This window comes from Drosophila innubila (genome assembly GCF_004354385.1).
Source record: "Drosophila innubila isolate TH190305 chromosome 3R unlocalized genomic scaffold, UK_Dinn_1.0 2_E_3R, whole genome shotgun sequence".
NCBI classification, from domain to species: Eukaryota; Metazoa; Arthropoda; class Insecta; order Diptera; family Drosophilidae; genus Drosophila; species Drosophila innubila.
Window position 1 is genome coordinate 13,239,162 of NW_022995380.1, and position 19,142 is coordinate 13,258,303.

At 37.8% G+C, this 19,142-nt stretch overlaps 1 protein-coding gene and 1 long non-coding RNA gene across 2 annotated transcripts; one reads left to right on the forward strand and one right to left on the reverse strand.

Moving 5' to 3' along the window:
* Positions 1 to 702: 702 nt before the first annotated feature.
* On the reverse strand, positions 703 to 1,428 carry LOC117791004. Its single transcript, XR_004618013.1, has 2 exons — positions 1,331 to 1,428; positions 703 to 1,269 (listed from the first exon to the last, which is right to left on the reverse strand). It is a non-coding gene; the product is annotated as an uncharacterized LOC117791004 (long non-coding RNA).
* Positions 1,429 to 5,359: 3,931 nt separating this feature from the next.
* LOC117792643 (hemicentin-2) lies at positions 5,360 to 17,223 on the forward strand. The gene is made up of 6 exons (XM_034632856.1): positions 5,360 to 5,500; positions 8,255 to 8,325; positions 11,550 to 11,710; positions 15,812 to 16,020; positions 16,538 to 16,643; positions 16,998 to 17,223. Exons 1-6 carry the CDS (start codon positions 5,360 to 5,362, stop codon positions 17,111 to 17,113), a joined length of 804 nt encoding a protein of 267 aa, XP_034488747.1. The 3' UTR covers positions 17,114 to 17,223.
* Positions 17,224 to 19,142: the final 1,919 nt, after the last annotated feature.

The window sequence follows — 19,142 nt, forward strand, 5'->3', positions numbered from 1 at the left end:
GTGTGTGTCTTTCTCTCTCTTCCTCTCTGTATGTATGTGTACATCTGCAATGTAGTATGCTTAATTAAAGTATGCAAAGTTGTGTGAGCTGCCGCTGACTGCAGCAGCTGTAAATAACATCCGGTTATGCGAATACGAGTCTCTCTCAGATTCTTGAAGTTGTCAACGTTGACTTTGTGCGTATCCCCCAAAAGCTTGTAAGTAATTTCTGGTACTCATCTTCCACTGTTTGAGTGTGTGTGTGTGTGTGTGTATGTTTTTCGTGTTTTGTTTTCATTTCGTGTGTGTGTGAGCTGTGTGTACTTTGTTGTCGTGTAGTGTCCCTGCCGTGCTGCTGAAATTGATATTTTAATTAATTCTTCGTACACAAAGTTTTGTTTACTAATTCACATAACTTTTAAATGACCAACTTATATCTGATCCAAAGTTACACAAAATGTTTCGTCTTATACCTTTATTAATGTGCTGCCAACAGCAGTTTCTCTTGCCACAACAAAAAAACCAACAAACAATGCAATATCCAACAAATGAATTACACTTTCAAAGACAAAAAAAAACATAAGACATAAACAGTTTTCATAAGAAAGTTTAATTTAATCTTTTGTAGAGCAAAGACTGCTATAAATTTTGAAGAAAATCTTTAATCCTTAAAATACCAATTTTAATTGCTAACTTGTCTTTAAAATAAATCACCTAAAGGAATTAGTTACTTATAATAAAAAACATTTTTTATTGTTCGAAGTGTGGATGTTATATATCAATTCTCTAACGGGTTATACCGAATCTATGTTAGTAGTAGCTTAAGCGGATGACGATCGGTGGGTTAGCAGCATTTAGATCCACAGCATTGACTGCAACAAGGTCCACAACAAGGACCACAACAGGAGGCCCCGCAGCAGGGACTGCAGCAGGGTCCACAGCATGGTCCACAGCATGGTCCACATTTTCCACAACAACTGCCACAACATGGACCGCAGCAGCTACCGCAGCAGCCACCGCAGCATGCAGGTGAGCAGCACGGTCCACATTTACCACAGCAACCACTGCAACATGAACTGCAACTGCTACAGCAAGGTTGACAGCATGGGCTACAGCAAGGTTGACAACATGGAGTACAGCATGGCTGACAGCAAGGGCTGCAGCATGATTGACAGCAGGGTTGGCAGCAGGGTTGGCAGCAGGGTTGATAGCAGGGTTGACAGCATGGTAAGCAGCAAGGCTGACAAGTCTGACAACAAGAGCCGGAACTGCACATCTTCGATTCGAAAACTACAAATGCATTACACAATTTCTTATGTTCGATTCAAATGGATACAATTTTATTTCTTACCTTCAACCCGTTAGAGAATTGAGTACAGCTTTCGAATTTTGTAAGTCTGTTTATTATACAATTTGAGTTTGTATATTACAATTTGTTTATAGAAATCCATAATGCTATAATCTAAAAGACACCTAGATTTCTTTCTGTGAAATTTAAGTTACTTTTGATGGCAATAAATATTATCTTATCATGGATATGGATACTAAGTTTGTTATCTCCCTTGAGGTCGAATCTTAAATTCGCATGTAATGAAATACTGAAGCTTAATTGATAAATGATCTCTTTATCGAATCATTTAGTGTCAATCAAACTCATTGCTCATCAGAGAACTTTCTTTCATTCTAAATGCTCTAAGTCCTGTCAAGCAGACTAAGAATCCACATCATTTCTTCGAAACCACAAACATTACATGCCCATAAATATATATCAGATCGCTCGTAAATATTCAAATCGTTTCAGCTTTACATTTTTTTCTCAACCCTCTTTAAATTGCTGTACAGAATTCATAATCTCCCTCTGCCTGCATAATTGGCAGTTTCAGTGCAGTGAAAACTGCAAACGCCACAAATTTTTGCCACTGGCAAATTTGAAGCAAATGCTGAAGATAGCCTAGGAAAATTGTTTGAGTGCGAACTGGCCCAGGGGCAGGACAAATCATGGCGTGCTTTGACAAATCACACACTGCGCCGACAAATCCGAGGACAGGGAACCCGCATTGTTGCCTCCACTTCACTCCACTTCAGTCCCTTACCCCTTGCCCCGTGGCACCTGCGTGGCTCTCAAGCTTTCGTCACTGACAATTGAACGGCTTTGATCTTTTCAACGCGTCTCCAATTTTTGCCTGTCGATAGCAATGCTTGTGACTGTGTGTGTGTGTGTGTATGTGTGTTAGTGGTTGTGTTGCCTCTAGCTGTTTTGTATCTGTGTGCGCATGTTTGGATGTTATGTAGGCACTCGTGCGTATATTTGTCAGCGAGGCAAAGGCGACTGTAGAGCATTGCGATAGGGCCCCGGCTGTGGCATTGGTTGCATGAAACCTTTTGTCAATTTCGTTGCTTCCACTTTTGTGGCTCTGCCACACGCTGTCACTGACAGAGCGTTCCTGCCAAAGGCTGAAGAGTAAAAAAATACGCAAAGATGAAATGATTGCTGATTTCTGGAACAGAGGGAGCCACGTCTGCCCCTCACTACATTCAGCTGCCTGTCAGCCCTCCAGGCATATGGCAAACACATCCACTGACTCCTTCATGTCATGCCTCGACCCCTGCTAGCTTTCTAACCCGACTGACGTTAACCGTCACCGTTTCCATCAAAAGGTCGTCGCAATTAAATTGACGTACGAGTTGTCAAACTCGAAATCAGTCGCCGTTTTAATTGGAGTACAAGCTCCGATCAAATTGTATGACTAAAGGGAAACAGTATTTGGTTTTTTTTAATTCGCATATTGTGGTTAAGCTCTTTTGTGTCTGTGCGTTGTTGATTTTGTCTTTAAAGTGCTTATTGTAAATGAAAGATACATTTCTAGTCAGTCAATTAATTAATTTATTTATTTATGCACGATTTGTTTCTAATCAACAGCGTTTATTAAAGATATACCTAAATTTTATTAAGGAAAAAACTCAAAAAAACAAATAAGCTTTGCAAAATCTACAAAATTAAAATAAACAACAACTTTCAGCCCCGTTTTAGCACAGTTTTTTTTAAAAATGAGTTTTATTTAAGCTAAATTAATCTGCCAAATTTGCATACAATAAATTGCCACACATTTTGAAGCCAATAATCCTATTCTAGCAGTCTATTTTACGGTTTACACGAAGACTTGGTTAGCACTTTGAAAAATCTACACTTGGTCGATCAGTCATTTAATCGCAGTTTTATAAAAACGTCTACAACTTTAATTTAGATCGAATATTGTAATGATAAAATTTTTTCTTGACAAAAAATAAATTAAGGAAAGTGAGCATGTTAGATTTTCGCTTCCGATTTCATATATAAAAATATGCGTTTCAATTTGCCAGTTGTCAACTTTTGCTACAGGGTATCTACAACTTGAATACTCGCTGGTTGCTTAAATGCTCCAATTAGTTTTATGCTGTACCTCAATGTGAAACTCTAATACCCCAATCAAAGAATACACAATTAAAAAAATATGCAAGAAAAATGTAAAAATAAATATTTGCCATTTTTCATATTTCAAAAATTGCATTTTCAGCTGAGTGGGCATTTGGGTCAGCGCAAAATAGATCCCGATTCCAATTGCCAGCAATCGAAGCATCTAAAAGTTGATGGGCGCGTTTTCAATTTCAGCACACGTTCATTTTGAAATCGCAGCTTAAAATAAAAGCAAAACTGAAAAGGAAATCAAGTGAAACTGTCAGTGACAGGCGACGGACGTGAAGCGACAAATGCGTCAAATTCAAAGTTGGCAACAAAGGCCCGATTTGGGACCTGGGGCATTACGAAAAATACGTTTTTACCGACAAGTGGCTCTGAATACGGTCTGTGCAGTCAGCAGACAGGAATGGAGTCAACTAAATCAATTCCAAAACGCGCAAAATCAATGGAAATTTGGTCGGGAAAGACGAATGTAGGGGGAGAGGAGGGAGGCCGGAGGAGTTAGCCGAAAAGCATTTCATTTGGAGAAATTGTTGGTTAATTGGCGATTCAGCAAATATCATGCGTAGCAGCTACCATTGCCAATGCGCCTGACTCCTGACTCCTGACTCCTGACCGCTGTCCTCAGTCTCCTCACCTCAGTCCCGCTCAACAACTCACCCGCATGACCCACTGCCACCCACCTACAGATGAGTGTTTTTGGCTATCGCCAAGTCATCGGCTGTGGTGACGCCGCAAACAACAATCAATTTTAATGAACGCCATTCATTAAAAAAAAAAACTTTGCAGCGCGAAAATCACAACACCACTGTCAAATCGAGTGGTGCGTTGGTTTGTGTGTAGACCTTGGTGTGATGCCAGCGATGGTGGTGGTTGCTGAGTGGTGACGACTCGTAGCAGCCACTTAAACGCCGTTGATTAATTCGAAACCAAAAACTGACAGTCGCCACCAAACAAAAGCAGACACGCCATGTGCCGTCACCTGCAGCTGCCTCTTATGCGAGTGTGTGTGCGAGTGTGTGTGGGTGTGTGGGTGTGTAAAGGTGAGGGAGATACTCACGGCTGGTTGGCTGACTTGGCGGTTTAGCTGTTAGCTCGCATTGCGGGTTTTGTGTGAATATGCGTCATGCGCATATTTGCCACATCGTCAATTAATGTTGTTATATTATTGTTGTTGATGTTATTCTCGTTAGAGGTTGGGTGTGTGTTGCGGTGTGAATCCCACTGGGCTCAGTCTTTCAATCTGAAAAGCCACATGAAACGAAGTGCGAAATTATTTAATCATTTAAGTCAGAAAAAATTAAGGTAAAAGATATATATGAGGCCTATGTTTCAAATTAAGCAATATGCTTCACAATTTGTAAAACAATAAAGAATTTATCAGAAAGCTACTATAACTCAGAACATTTATTTTAAATATTTATTGACTTTGAATCTAAAATAACTTTTATTTTAAAACGAAACTAATCACACTAAAGTTTATTTTTTTGATTCTAAAATAAAAGTTTTTGGAGCTTCTTAATAGCTGATTATTAATATCTACTTAGTAATTCATCTTTAATGTCAAAGCAAATCAAGTTTATTTTTAAATAGTCCACATACTTAAATATGTACATCTTAAATCAGCCCATTGGCTTCTATTACTCCTTATAACACCTTTGAATCTCACGTGTGTCATGTACGTGACAGAAGCTTTTGCAGAATCGTAGCCCAAATTGCCATTTCGATTAACAAGAAAACAACTTTCTTTTTTCTGTGACCAAATCAATTTCAGCATCGCATCCACAGACGACAGCAGCAACAGCAGCAGCAGCAGCCACAGCCCCCGCCAGCTTCGATGAAAACGGCATGGACACATCATCATCCTCCTCATCCTCCTCATCGTCAGCATCATCGTCGTCCTCCTCAGCGGCAGCAGCATTTATGGCGGCCGAGGGTTCCTCTTTAATGCCAGAGGTCGGCGCCCTGTTGGCGGGTGGTGTCCTTGTGGAGCCCTATCTGGATGGCTTCGCTACATCGAATGTGACCACACAGATCGGTACTCACGCGTATCTGCCATGTCGGGTAAGCTCAACCCTAACTCGAATTAGTATTGCTATTATCGGACTGCTTAGGCGGCACAAAAATTTCTATATCTATAGTATAGTAGTTTTGGTTTATTTGATTTTTATTGCTATTATTTTGTATAGCTTTGCGTGCTCAGACTCTGCGTGCATGTTTTTCTTTGTAATTATTATTATTTTCACCCTATATCGCCCCATTTCCCCGCTTTTCCCACTCGCCTGCTAACCATTAGCATCCCAGCCATAGGAAACACATTAAATTTTATTGCGTAAATATTTGCGAAGCAACTCGAAGCTCTCGGCCATGAGGTGTGACCGCATCGTGTATTTAACACAAAGCTCAAAAACAAATGCCACCAAATTATGGCCCTCGGGCGTTGGAAGGGGGCAACAGGGACGATTTCTGTTTGCGCAGGTGTTTAAAGGTCAACTTTGACCGGCAACATGCAAATTGTTTGCTTAGAAGTTGTAAATATTGTATTGCGCTCACCGAAAACCGAAATTAAATTTAAACAAATTAGTTTTATGGCATTACGTGACTGTTGCTCTCTCTCTCCCTTTATCTGCCTCTCGCGCTCTCTCCGAATTCAACAAATGATATAATATCCCTAGAGAACTTTAAAGTGAGGCTCACGTAAAGCAATTCAAGTCGATTCCCAATTGTATTTCAGTAAACAAATTGAAAATAAAACTTAGCTTTAGTCATCGGCGTGCTGTAAAATATTAATTACAAAAACACATTGCATTTAATGACAAGAGGAACATTTTAGTTATAGTATATAATCTAATAATTTAAGGTGTTAACTGGCTGACTGATAATATAGATATAGTAAATATAAAGATATAGTCCTCTAGTTGTTTTATAGAAATAAAATGCAGCACAACAAATAACATATAGTACTCTAGTCGTTTTATAAGAATAAAATGCAATGTTAGTTAATACTCATAATTTAAAGTTATAGTTTAGTCAGCAATGTTAAAAGAAAGTTAAAAGTGGCTCTTGAAAAATGAATTTAAAAGCATGAATTTTGGAGAGAGAGGCTACATTTGAATTTAATCTCCTTCTCGTACAATATGGCATCGAACATCAGAGCTAATTATCACGCACCAGTCAAATTTATATTTAGAACAAAGCAATAGGAAGTTGAAGGCATATAATTTTGGCATTCTCTTAAAGGCCAGAATAAATAGCACGCCCACTAATTGGCCTGAACAACGCAGCTCACTGGCTGAATGAAATTCAAATTCTTGTGGGGCTCTCACACAAATTGTGGCCATGGCTATTAATCGTGGGGCAGACAGCTGGTAGCTGCCTCTGATGAAAAATATTTAATGCATGCCGCCTTGCGCTGAAATTTCCATTTCCAAAAAAGGAACAATGTTAATTTTTCGTTGTCATGCTCAATTAAGTGCCACAATATCAACGGCAGTTGCCTACCATCTCCTGTTCGAAAGTGAAGAAGAAAAGTGAATAGCTCGCTTCTCAATGTTTGTCAATTACGAGTACTCGCACTCTTAGTCGTCCTCCTACCCGTTTCTTTTACACTTTATGTCCAGCTGGCTTTGCTGCGACTGGCATACCATGCAGCTCTTTGTCCAACTGCCATTTTAAGTGCCACAGTTGTGCGACGACTTGCCTCATGCCTTCATTCCATGTCCATTCCATGTCCATACCATGCCACAAGCCTGTCGCAGGCACAGCAATAGTCGAAATTGGTTGCACTTGTCCAAAGCCAAGCTGAAGTTGCCTCGTCAGGTGAAGTAGGTTGAGCATCCTTTTGACTCCGTTTCAGGTAGCAATTGGCATATTTAAAGTCTCTAGCCACATAGACTCGGACTCTGTTCTTTACAGAACAGACAGAATGTATAAAATTACAGAATATCTGGTGATTCTCTACCATAATTAAATCTGACACATGCAACGAGTGCCTAATGAGTCCATTACATCCAAATTACAGAACGGCGACAAATCAGCACATTTAATGGGTCAACTGCCTATGGTGAGTTGAATCTGCGCCCAAGTGTTGAATATACAAAATAATTTCCATGTAAATGTGAAGACCACAATGCACTCGTATACAAATATGTGTGAGCCTATGTCTATATCAGAAACTATGGGTGACACAGCGCAAATGCATTTTAGATTTACTAACTACGACACATTTCGATTATATCAACTAAAGGAATGTGCGTGTGTGTTTCTGCTTGATAGGATTCATGTCCATTTTGGTATTTAATTACATTTCAATTTTGTTGTGCTATATGCAATCAATTTACAAGAGCATTGCATAGATTTTGGCGCAGTAATTTGCTCATGCACTTGGTTCATCTGTGGTCACTCTGGTGTCCCCCATTGACCTCCTTTGATCCCTGGCTATCAGCTACAACGGTCACTTGTTGATTGTAGATTAATACCTTAAAAGTGTAAATGCTTGAGGATATTTTCTTGATTAATTTAAAGCGATAGCTGTTGTTAGTTACAATAGATATATTAAATTACTTGACTTTTCTAAAATTGATTTTAAATATTAATTATCACTGATTAGAAAAATATTATAAGGATATTCCTTGAATACATTCTCATAACTCTTATTTTAATTTCCAATTGACCTACTTCTAAACTATCTTAAAGTCTGTTATTCATTTACATTTTCTGTTTAATTTAGTCTTATAGCTCTAGCAAGAATTTATTTTCTGTCAAATTTATTGTTTTATGACACATTATTTTAAAGAATATTTTGTTATTTATCTTCAGGTTAAACAACTCGGCAACAAATCTGTGTCCTGGATTCGACTTCGTGATGGACACATACTCACGGTTGACAGGTAATTAACAAATTAAATTTATTCCAACTAGTTGACAAACGTTTCCGGTATTTTAATGGCAAATACATTAATGGAGAACACATTTGCAATATTAATTACAGTTTGAAAATTGCTAAAATAATTATAATGATTTTTACTAAAGGCAATATATGTAAACACATGCTCAATACTGATGACCAATTGACTAATAAATTATAAAGTCAAAATGATGCTTGTAGTCAATGTAAAGAAATGCTAATGAATCCCTAGAAACGAAAATTAGTTAATAATTATTTTGTTGGGTTATGTGCATAGATACAAAATATTATAGCAAACTAAGAGATAGCTACAAACAAACGTAAAAGCTTAAGTTGAAAAAGGACACTCACAAGCTTTTGAGAAGTCTGCTAAATCCTCTTTACATGAAAACAATTTACTTGAAAATGAATTAAGTGGGCCAAGTAGCAACATGTATTTCAATTTCGATCTGCGTGTCCAATAACAAGCTAACCATTTTGTCAGGTGGCATCTACATGAAGCCAGTTGGCTGTCGTGTGTCCTGTCGATTCCGTGAATGTGTGTTTGTGGCATCCGAAGTGGAAACTCGAGACTGCAATTTCATTGCATTTTTGTGAAATCCAGAAAAAAAACTTTACTTGAAAGTGTCTTCCAATTTTGTGCTTTCTTTTAGCCAACGTTGCCACTTGCTGCTGCAAAGAGGGGAATAGGGGTATGGGCGGAGAGAGAAGCAAACATTTCCAGCTTATTACTTTGATAGAAAAGTAAAACCAATGAACCTTTCACATTAGATAAGGCGACTGCCTGTTTGTCTGCCAAACGGATGAATGGCTGGCCCGAATGAATGACTGTCCACACCGGGGACAACTGCAACCAAAGGTGCAGCAGCTGACTGGAGTTAAGGTTGACGATGATGCTACAGCTGCAGCTGGAGCTGGACCTGGAGCACACAGAGTACGATTGAAATTAAGCTCAGATAGTGTCTTTACTGATTGCTTCCTGTGTGCCAGCCAATGTAGTCAGCCTTCCTGCACAGCCACTTCCGCCCTTGTGCTCGTCCTCGCCGCCTCATTCGTTGTCGTCGGTTGATTGTGTGCGTGTCCTTTCCTGCTCCAATGTCTTATGTCACATTTATCTAGAAAGTTTTCTTATTCAGCTCCGCAACGAAAGATGTCCTCCACATCACACATAATGGAAATAGATTTCAAAAACTTTTAGCTACTGAACATTGTACAGTCCACTGTCTGTATACGGATTTAGGTACGGGTCTTGGCAGGGGAATGTCTATTGTATAATAGCTCAAATGATGTGTTTACACTATAATATAAATGTCACGTGCTTGGCGCCCTTTTGTTTGCCCGTTGGACACAACCCTTTGAATTTATAGCCACGCTCACACAATAGATTATTGCTGTTTGCACTTGGCCTAAAGTGCGGCCAAGACAGGACACACATGTCTGACAGACGTCGTGTTCTGTTTGTTCACTGTATGGGTTGGGTAATTACGTCAGGTGTAGCTGGTGTCTACTTGTTATCTATTATCTTTGCACCTGGGATGCGTGTCATTTATTACCAAAGGGAGCACTTAGATTAACCCTAAGCTTCTTACTAAATTCTATATAGATTTCAGCTAAGCAAATATTTAACTCTCACAGTTGACAAGACGATTCACATTAGGGATTCAACTCAACTACATCTAATAGTTACAGTTTTCTAAACTAAAGTTGTACAATAGAGAAATTAGTTGTAATAGTATTTTCAATCTCATTAGTTTCCACACTTCAATTTATTTGTTCCAATATCTCCAAATATCAAATTTCAATTTTATAACCGAAATCTAAGTTTGCTATGACCACCTAACAAAAATAAAAATCAAATATCAACAGAATATATGTAAATTTTATTCTTTAATAACATGCTTTTAAAGTAATTTTCTCTATTTTAATATAAATAAATGGCAAGAAAAACCAACCCCACTCAAAATAAACTTCTACTTTTGGGTATAAGAATCAGCGCCACATGGAAGTATTGTGTTGGGATAGTTGATATGCTGATACTTTTGTCAAAAAAAGCTGGTCAGCTGCTAAAGAAATGTATAGAGAATGAAATGTGAAATGGGAAAGAGAACGTTGTAAAAAATATGGAAAATAATGTGGGGAAAAAGTTAACGGAACAGAGCGAAACTTTAAAAACGAGATGAAAATTATAAAGTAACTACAAAATCTGGACAAGAAATACTTTCAAAGCTCGTGAGTTTGAGTAGAGGTTGAAGCCGAGCTGGGAGTGGGAAAGAAAGAGAGTGAGCTTAGCAAAAAACGGGGGGGTACAAAGGAAATGGCAAAAGTCATAAAATTCCGAGTTTTACGAGTGCAAAACGCAAGGGTCTAATCTGGGTTTAGTATCAAAACTTGTTAGTGCCAGGGTGGAGCAACAGAAGTAGGTAAAGAGAGGGTCGAAGGTAGACAGGGGAAGAGGGCACATAATAAGCAATGTCAACGCATGTGGATGGAGTGTGGGCGTGGCATGGGCAGCTTTAGTTGCTGCACTTTCAACTGGAGACGGAAGCATTTTTGCACTCTGTGTAAATGGCTGAGGAAAATTTCGAAAATTGCAACAATAACATTAAATGAAACTTATTTCAGTCCCATCCCGCTCCCCACCCTTTTTACTTTGGATCTGCCTTGCACCCTCTCATTTGCATGATGCAACAGTTCATACACAACTTTGTTGTCGACTCTTACGGGGTGGTTCTTGAGAGGAGGCAATGTGGGTTTGTGGGCATGGCTGGAGCTGTTTAAATGCCGCAACTAAATAACTCTGAGTGTCCTTTGAGTGGCCATTAGCAGCGGAGCTTAGCGAGTAAGTGGGCCTGTTTTTATTGCCACTACTATTGTTTCTTTTGTTCCGGCCACTTATGAGTGTTGCTGCACTCGCCCAGAAATGGTTTCCTCATTGCAAACATACAAGTTGAAATATGTACTACCATTCCATTTGAGACTTTTAACCCAAAACACTTTTATTCGTTTTTATCTGCGATTAATAGCTAAAGTTTAGCTTAGCTTACATTTGATTCTTTTATTATATAATATATATTTAATGCATATTCAATAAAATATATGAAATACTTAACTTCTGACATATAGGAAGTCGATTAATAGTTATAAAAATCAAATAAACTTTGAATGGTGTTATTTAATTTGTATTCTATTATTTATCTCTCTTTCTAGAGCTGTCTTCATTGCAGATCAGCGTTTCCTTGCGCTGAAACAGCCGGATAAATACTGGACACTACAGATTAAATATGTGCAGGCGCGCGATGCTGGCACCTACGAGTGTCAGGTCTCCACGGAGCCAAAAGTGAGCGCGCGTGTCCAGCTGCAAGTTGTTGGTAAGTCGCGGCCAGGGACAAGGATAGGGAAAAGGACATGAGTCTGGTTCTTGTTCTGCTACGAGGTCAGAGCATACAGAGTGCTTGCAATTAAAGTATAATGTCAAAGGTCAAGTGGCAGTATATATATTTATATACATACACACTCACATATTTATATTCCCATCTATGTATAGAAAGCGTACATATGGGAAAACTTTTCCGTCAGACTGTACTGGAGGAAGAGTGAATTTGCATAAAACTTGCATGCGGTCGCTTTGCTTTTGCTTTGGCAATTGCTCACAAAAATTGCATTCAAATTGTGGTTTCGCTGCGTTTTGAATAGAAAAACATCTGGAAACTCTTTCTGACCAGCATAAAGAAAATTTTCCTATAGCTTTAGCAAAAGTTTTTTTTTTAACGAGAAAACTTTTGTGCAAGTTGTTTGTTGGTTTGACTAAGGCACAATCCTCTGACTCAGGCTAAAAAGAGTTAATTAAATTTCATATTTAATACACTAGAACACACAAATGACCACTGCACTTTGGGCCATAAGTTAAACACAAGGGTTTCATTGCAATTGTAAATAAATGCTTATTTGAAATTGGAAATATGAGATACATAAGATACTCCGGCCGACCGTATTTTTAAAGGCTATTCCGTTAATGTCAATGCGAATAGGACAGTAAGTTATCTGATGCAAAGATCATAAGTAACACTTATTGTATGAGAATTGATTAGTATAAAATATATTCTTAGTCCAAACTTTATTGATTTGTTGTTTAAGATAAGTATAAGAGGGATTAGACAAAAAGTGAGAGCGCTACCAAAACATGCGATTATTGCGAAAACTCGACAAGGAGCTGCCAAAAGTGATTTTTGCCTATCCCTTCCAGTTAATTTGTATGCTAAGCGCTAGAGTGTGAATGTGTGTGTGTGGATCAGAGCTATACCGAAAAGCAGGACGTCACTGTAATGCTGAATTCAAAACATCGACAATGGTGTCCAACAGGTTGTGGCACGAATGGGAAACTCGTGCCAAAAGCTCAATGAGCAGAGCGGTAAACGCAAAAAGAAGGGGCAAGGATAGAGAAATGGGATCGGCATTAAGGAAAAATTATGTATGCGTGGCCACATTTTGCGTTAATCCAACGACAAGTTGAAGCATAAAGGATTTCTATGCGTTGCTATCGAGTATTCGAATACAATAGATTTTTGGTGCCCAACCTCACTTTTGTCCGGCGGTCTGCAGGCGTTTTTTTTTGCATTTCCATTTTCGAGGTTTTTCTTGGCCAGGAACAGCAAAGTCATTATTTGCAGTCATTTGGCACTGCGCCGCCAACTCGGGGTCCCATGTCCAACTTTGGCTTTGTATTGTATTGGGTCTGGATCGAAAGATGGAGATGGAGCCAGAGCTAGAACTGAAGCTGGAGGTGGAGAGGTATCTGGTTTTGGTGTTCACTTGGTTGCCATAACCATTATCGGCAGCACCTAGTTTCCCTTTACTTCGCGTCCCGTTTCCTCTACAGCTTCCTTTTCTTTCTTATTTTTGTGATTTTGTGCCCTGCCATGTAATTTGTATTTATTGCATCGTTTTGTCTGTGCAAAACAACTAAAACTCCCTTTGCATGTTGTCGATTCTCGCCTTCTCGCCTCTGTGGACTATCTTCGATGTCCTGCTCCGAGTGGTGGTCATGTTAGCAGCCATCACCACAATACCAGTGCCCAATGCCAATGTATTTTATGTTAGGCTCTACTTCTTCCTCTGCCCCTGTCTCTGGCTCTGCCTGATGCTTGATTTCTGAGCCCTCCTGGCAGCATTGCTCGTTGGGGTAATAGGGTCGTAGTTTTCGGTCAATTTGTTATGCCAATGCGTGCGTCCATGTATCTACGAAGCTGTGTGTGTGTGTGTGTTTGTGTGAGTTTGTATTTATTTTTGTTGTTGTTGGTTAAAACGTCAGTTTCTTTGGTATTGGTTCATTTACTTGATGTTAAGCTGTACAATGGAAAGATACGCAAAAAGAAGCAAATGAATATGGAATGAATGCTTTAGTTATCAGTCAAAAAATCTCTACTTAAGCTACAGTATTGTACATCTTGTTTACCTGTTGGCATGAGAGCAAAGTTCAGAGCAGTGTAGACGCATATCTCTAATCTTTGTTATGCTTTAAATCTATACACTTAAAAGCTTTTTACAGAAATAATCAATTTTCGCCCATTGTCAGTCACACACAATCACACACCCACCGAAATGAATGAATTTATTTTTTTCTACATCATTGAACGACAAACTAGATTTGGTTTTACGAGATTTGTTTTCGCTCGTCTCGTTTGATTTCGCTCTTTTTCTCCTCTTCTCTTCATCCTCTTCCTCTGCCCGATTCTCATTTATTTACAGTATTGTGCTCTGTTCGTCTGCTTATTTAATTTGCTGCTAATCTTGTGTAGTCAAAGACAATTTTTTTTGTATGTGGCAGCGTGGAATTCAGCTTTCCTTCTGGACGGTTTTTCCTTTGGCGCTTTTGGTTTAATCTCGCCATCAAAAGTGACAATTTCGCAGTGATGTTTATACTCAGCCTCTGCACCCGGGTGCAAATTTGAAACTTAACTAATTTCCCTAAAAGCATTTGGCCATAAACCCAATTAATTTAAGTTGCTCTCATTTGTTTCACACTATTCCCAAACCCCTTTCCGTTTTCACTTGTTCACTGGTGACTCGACGCATTCAGCATAGAATTAGCTGATATTGTGGTTACCGCTTTGCAAACTTTTTGTCTTGTTATACCCGTTACTTAGAATTTATGTAAATGGGTATATTCTTAAATTTGAAGTTTCTGTGAATTTCTTTCTAAGCGTATCGTATGTATCGTAATCGTACGATACATTAACTTGAACTTTTACAAATTCAACAAAATTGATTAAATGACCATGAGCTCGACACAAATTTTATTTAGTTTCTATAAACACTAAACACTTAATAATTTTTGATATTATCCGCATTGAAATTGTGTGTTATTGTGTAAACTATAAACTATTCTTTTGTTTTGTTTTCCATTTATTTTTCATTGTTTTATTTTCTTGAAATTTATGGTAAACAAATCTTAAACAAGAAATTGTAAAACCCCTTTCAATGTTCAACAATTTATTCTTTCAACTTATTTTTCTATGAAATGAAGAGTCTATTTTCTAAACAAATTTCCAATTTATGTTGCCGCTTGATGCCTGACTGAGAGTGCAATAACTTGTGCATTGTCCCTTTTTTTTTTTAGAAAAAACTAAAAAATAAATAGAGTGTAACAGGGAAGCAAGGGACAAGGGCACCAGTGAAATGGACGGAGGTAGGGGGAAAAGAGTCATTGGCTAATAACATTGCATACGCTTTTTGCAGTCGCGCGCATCTCTAGTCAAGCAACTGGAAAACTAACATGCACAACATGACGATTTTGACAAGCTGACACAATTTGGTGTCAAACCAAAAACGAAGAGCCCCCAATATACACACGCATACACACAGTCGCACGCTCAGACAGCATTTTGTGCAAATTCTCAGCACACACTCATTTTGTGTGAGGATTTTTGTGTGTGTAACAGCAGGGAAAACCCGGCGTATACGTGATTTTGTCGAATTTGAAAGCGCACGTCGCACATTGCTGTCCAATGGAGGGCGGGAAAAGCACGCGGGGTCGAGTAATGTGAGAATGTATGTGCCAACAATTTCAACTTTTTTTTTATATGGGTTCTCGAATTTTGACACAACTTGTAACTTGTAAATTGTAACTGTAACTTGCCACTGACTGAGGCATAGTTCGTTATGCAAGTGCGTGTCAGTGGGTGGGAGGTAGAATCAGTAAGTGAAAAATTGAAAAGTGGATTTTCCTAGTGCTGTGCTCTGCTTTGCTCTGCTCAGCTCAGCTCTGTGCACGACCCGAAAAGGTGCGCAGATTTACGTGTGCGACGTGACTAGCAGCTGTTAATTCAATAGATTAGCGCCAATGTCACAATTTCACAGAGGCACGCGCAGCATTTCCCATCGAATTTCTCTCATCGTCATCATCATCATCATAATTATGAACATCATCACGATGTACGAGTATGCTTGAATATTTTGCCTTCTCTTTGCAGTTCCTCGCACCGAAATCCTGGGTGAGCCCGATCGCTATGTCAAGGCTGGCAGCAATGTCGTCCTGCGCTGCATTGTGCGCGGCGCCTTGGAGCCTCCAACGTTCATCATGTGGTACCACGGTGCCGAGCAGCTGGCCGCCGATTCGCGTCGCCATCGCACACAATTGGATCCGAATCTGCCGGAGGCAAATGGCGAGGGACAGAGCACGGTAAGTCTGTTCGATTGTTCCCTTGTTCATTTTAATTTAATTACACTTGATTTCAAATTGCGCCTTGTTGTCCGTGTGCTCACGTCCGTCTGCCGTATCCTGCGTATCCTGCGTGCTTCTGCGCCTACTGCCCGCTACCATTGTCTGCCTACATCACAAAATTACAATATTGTTTCATACAAGTTTCATTTATGTCGCATTTCATTTACCAAATTGCCGGAAAATAAGTTCGTGCCGCTTCCCAAAAGACTGGCAAAGTCTTTTAGCCAAATAACATATTCATAATATCTAGAAATTAGAGCTGGCCATTCCAAACGTGCCACAAGCACACGATAAATATTTAGTTAACGTGCCACAGAAATGTTATAAATGAAGTTGCTCCTTCCACTCTGTTGTTGTTTATCTCTTTGCCTGCTCTCTTGAAAACTTTTTGGCTTTTTGGCTGAAAAAGCAATTCTGTTGACATTTTCCATTTCTATTTTTCCCGCATATCTCTGTGCATCTGGCTGAACTACAGATCGGCTCATTAATCATCGAGTCGGCCAAGAAGCGTGACAATGGCAATTACACTTGTAGCCCCTCAAACAGTCCCAGTGCGACGGTAACGCTCAACATTATAAATGGTAAGTTTTCAAGACATATAGTATATAAATACAGCTTCAGCTTTATTTAAAGACTACGAAAAACAATAATTTTTTTTGAAATATATCATATTTTTTTATATAAATCAAGTTACTTTGTTGGGAAGGGAATAAGAAATAAATAGATATAAATTTATATTCATCGTAAAGTTTGTTATTTTCAAAACACATTGGCTATTATAGTAAACATTGGCTAAATGAGTTGAAAATTAATTGATAGTTTAAATAGTCTTTCTTAACTCTTATCTAACATAATTTATTGATTTAAAATTAAGGATTAAATTTTCATGAATTTCAAAAATATCGTTTTCCATCTGGTTTTGTTTATCATTGTAGGGGAATCATCTGCCTCTGCGGTAACCTCATCGGCTCCTATAACTCGTGCTTATACTTTATGCATCTTGGGACTGCTGCTGAGTGTTATTGTCATTGGGGTCGGGCACAGGACATGACATGTTGAGGATGGGCAAAAGGATAAGCTGATTTAATGGAAAATACGCATAGTAGCAGATCCATTGGTTAAAATAAGCTAAATATTCGGCCAACCAGAACTATAAATAAATAAAAAAACAATGGAAAAAACAACTACATTTATAAGATTTAAGTAAAAATAATATTATGTCATATGAAGTATAATCGAGTACATGTTGTAAGCTAGTTGGTTTTATCTGCTGACTTATATTATTAATAGGAAACTGTCGTAACCACAGAGATTATGCAATGCAAAGTTTGAAAAAAAATTCCAAATAATTATAAGATCTGCGGGCTCTAAGCAACTTTCTTATATCTTTAGGAATATGCAGAAAAAGAATATATGTATTCGAACAGGTATACATATATCTTAATTGACTTTTTGTTGCAGTATTCTTGAAAATATGAGGATAGGTATGTTTGTATGAATGCATAACCGTAAATATTTAAGCAGAGGGAAATGAAATTACATCAATATTCTTATCATCCTTTTTGTATTCGTTATTGTAACTATCCAAATCTCAAATAAAATGTATAATTGCACTAAAGGTAATACCTATGATAATTACAACAAACAAACTCGAAACATTCTATTCTGCATAATTCTATGATTCGGATTCAAATTACTTTACCATGCTTTTTTTTTAGAATTGTATTTACTTTTACATATTTGTGCAAATCTTGTATGTTCACATTTAAATTCACACTTAACTGGTTTTTACAATAGTCGATTCCAAATTCTAGCAGGTACAGAAATCTCAATAATAATTCTATTCTCTGAATGTAATTACGACAATACAAAAAATTGGACTAAATGCACATTCGAAAAGAGCAAGGGGTTTTTTTTTAAAATTTACCTTTAGTGGCATTTTAAGAGTTTAAAATAACTCAACTTATTTTATTTAATTCATTAAGTCGCTAATATTTTTGTAACAACATTTTCGCTTAAATTCTCTCACAAATTATTTGGAAAATATGTGAAAAACTCTTCAATTTGCATATTAACAACAGCAAACAATGCAAGAGAAAATATACGAAATTAATTGATAAAGAGAGACTTGCATGAATATGTACGTAAGCATAAGAGGGTAGGGGTCAACTGTACATACGCAATACACGAATGTAAATTAATTGAATATAAAAATGCAAACAAAAAAAAAAAACGTAAAATTTGGCCGTAGGCAACAGTATTTAAGATACTAATAAATTGCATTTAAAACGACGTAAATAAAAGAAAGAAAATCTAGTTGAATATCGAATAAAATGTTGTTTAAGCAGCAGGCGAATTGCATGAGTACATGAATTTATTTACACAATAGAATCCATTTTAAATAAAACATAAAGTAAAAAAATATTCATATGATACCAACAAAAATATTCTCCAAAAAGAAAAATAACAAGTCCGTAAAAATTATCATTCATTTTTTTTTTTTAAATTGGTTTGATGACTGCTCAAAAATTGCAAATAGGTTGAAATCGAAACAGAGAGCCAAATAAAAGCCAAAATGTTGACACAAGTGCAATAAAGAATAAACGCTTAATTGCAATTAGTCGCTGCGCATTTACTTAAAGTCCAAATTATCGAATGTACATTAATCACACTCGATATAAATGAATACAATAAAGAAAATAATACCAAATGGCGTCACACGGCGTTTGTATGAGTTACATGTCGGTCATTAATAAAATCAACCACAATCATCTGCGCGTAAATGAGGCAACACTGTGGTCAACAGCCTGTGGCACTCCGCAGTTTTTTGTAAAGCCTTTCTACAATAATCACGTATCAAATGTTTGCGGTCTTTGCGGTCAACCATCCGTCTTTAAACAAACCCCAATAAAGTATTAACCTATTTAATTTCTAACAAATCAATCGAATTAATTGAACTCCATTCAATTCATACTCATATAGGTAACTATTTAACCAGCATTCATTAAAATGTTAAACAATGATTATATATAGACTTTAAGAAACCAGTAAAAATACTTCAAACGAAATCAAAATACATT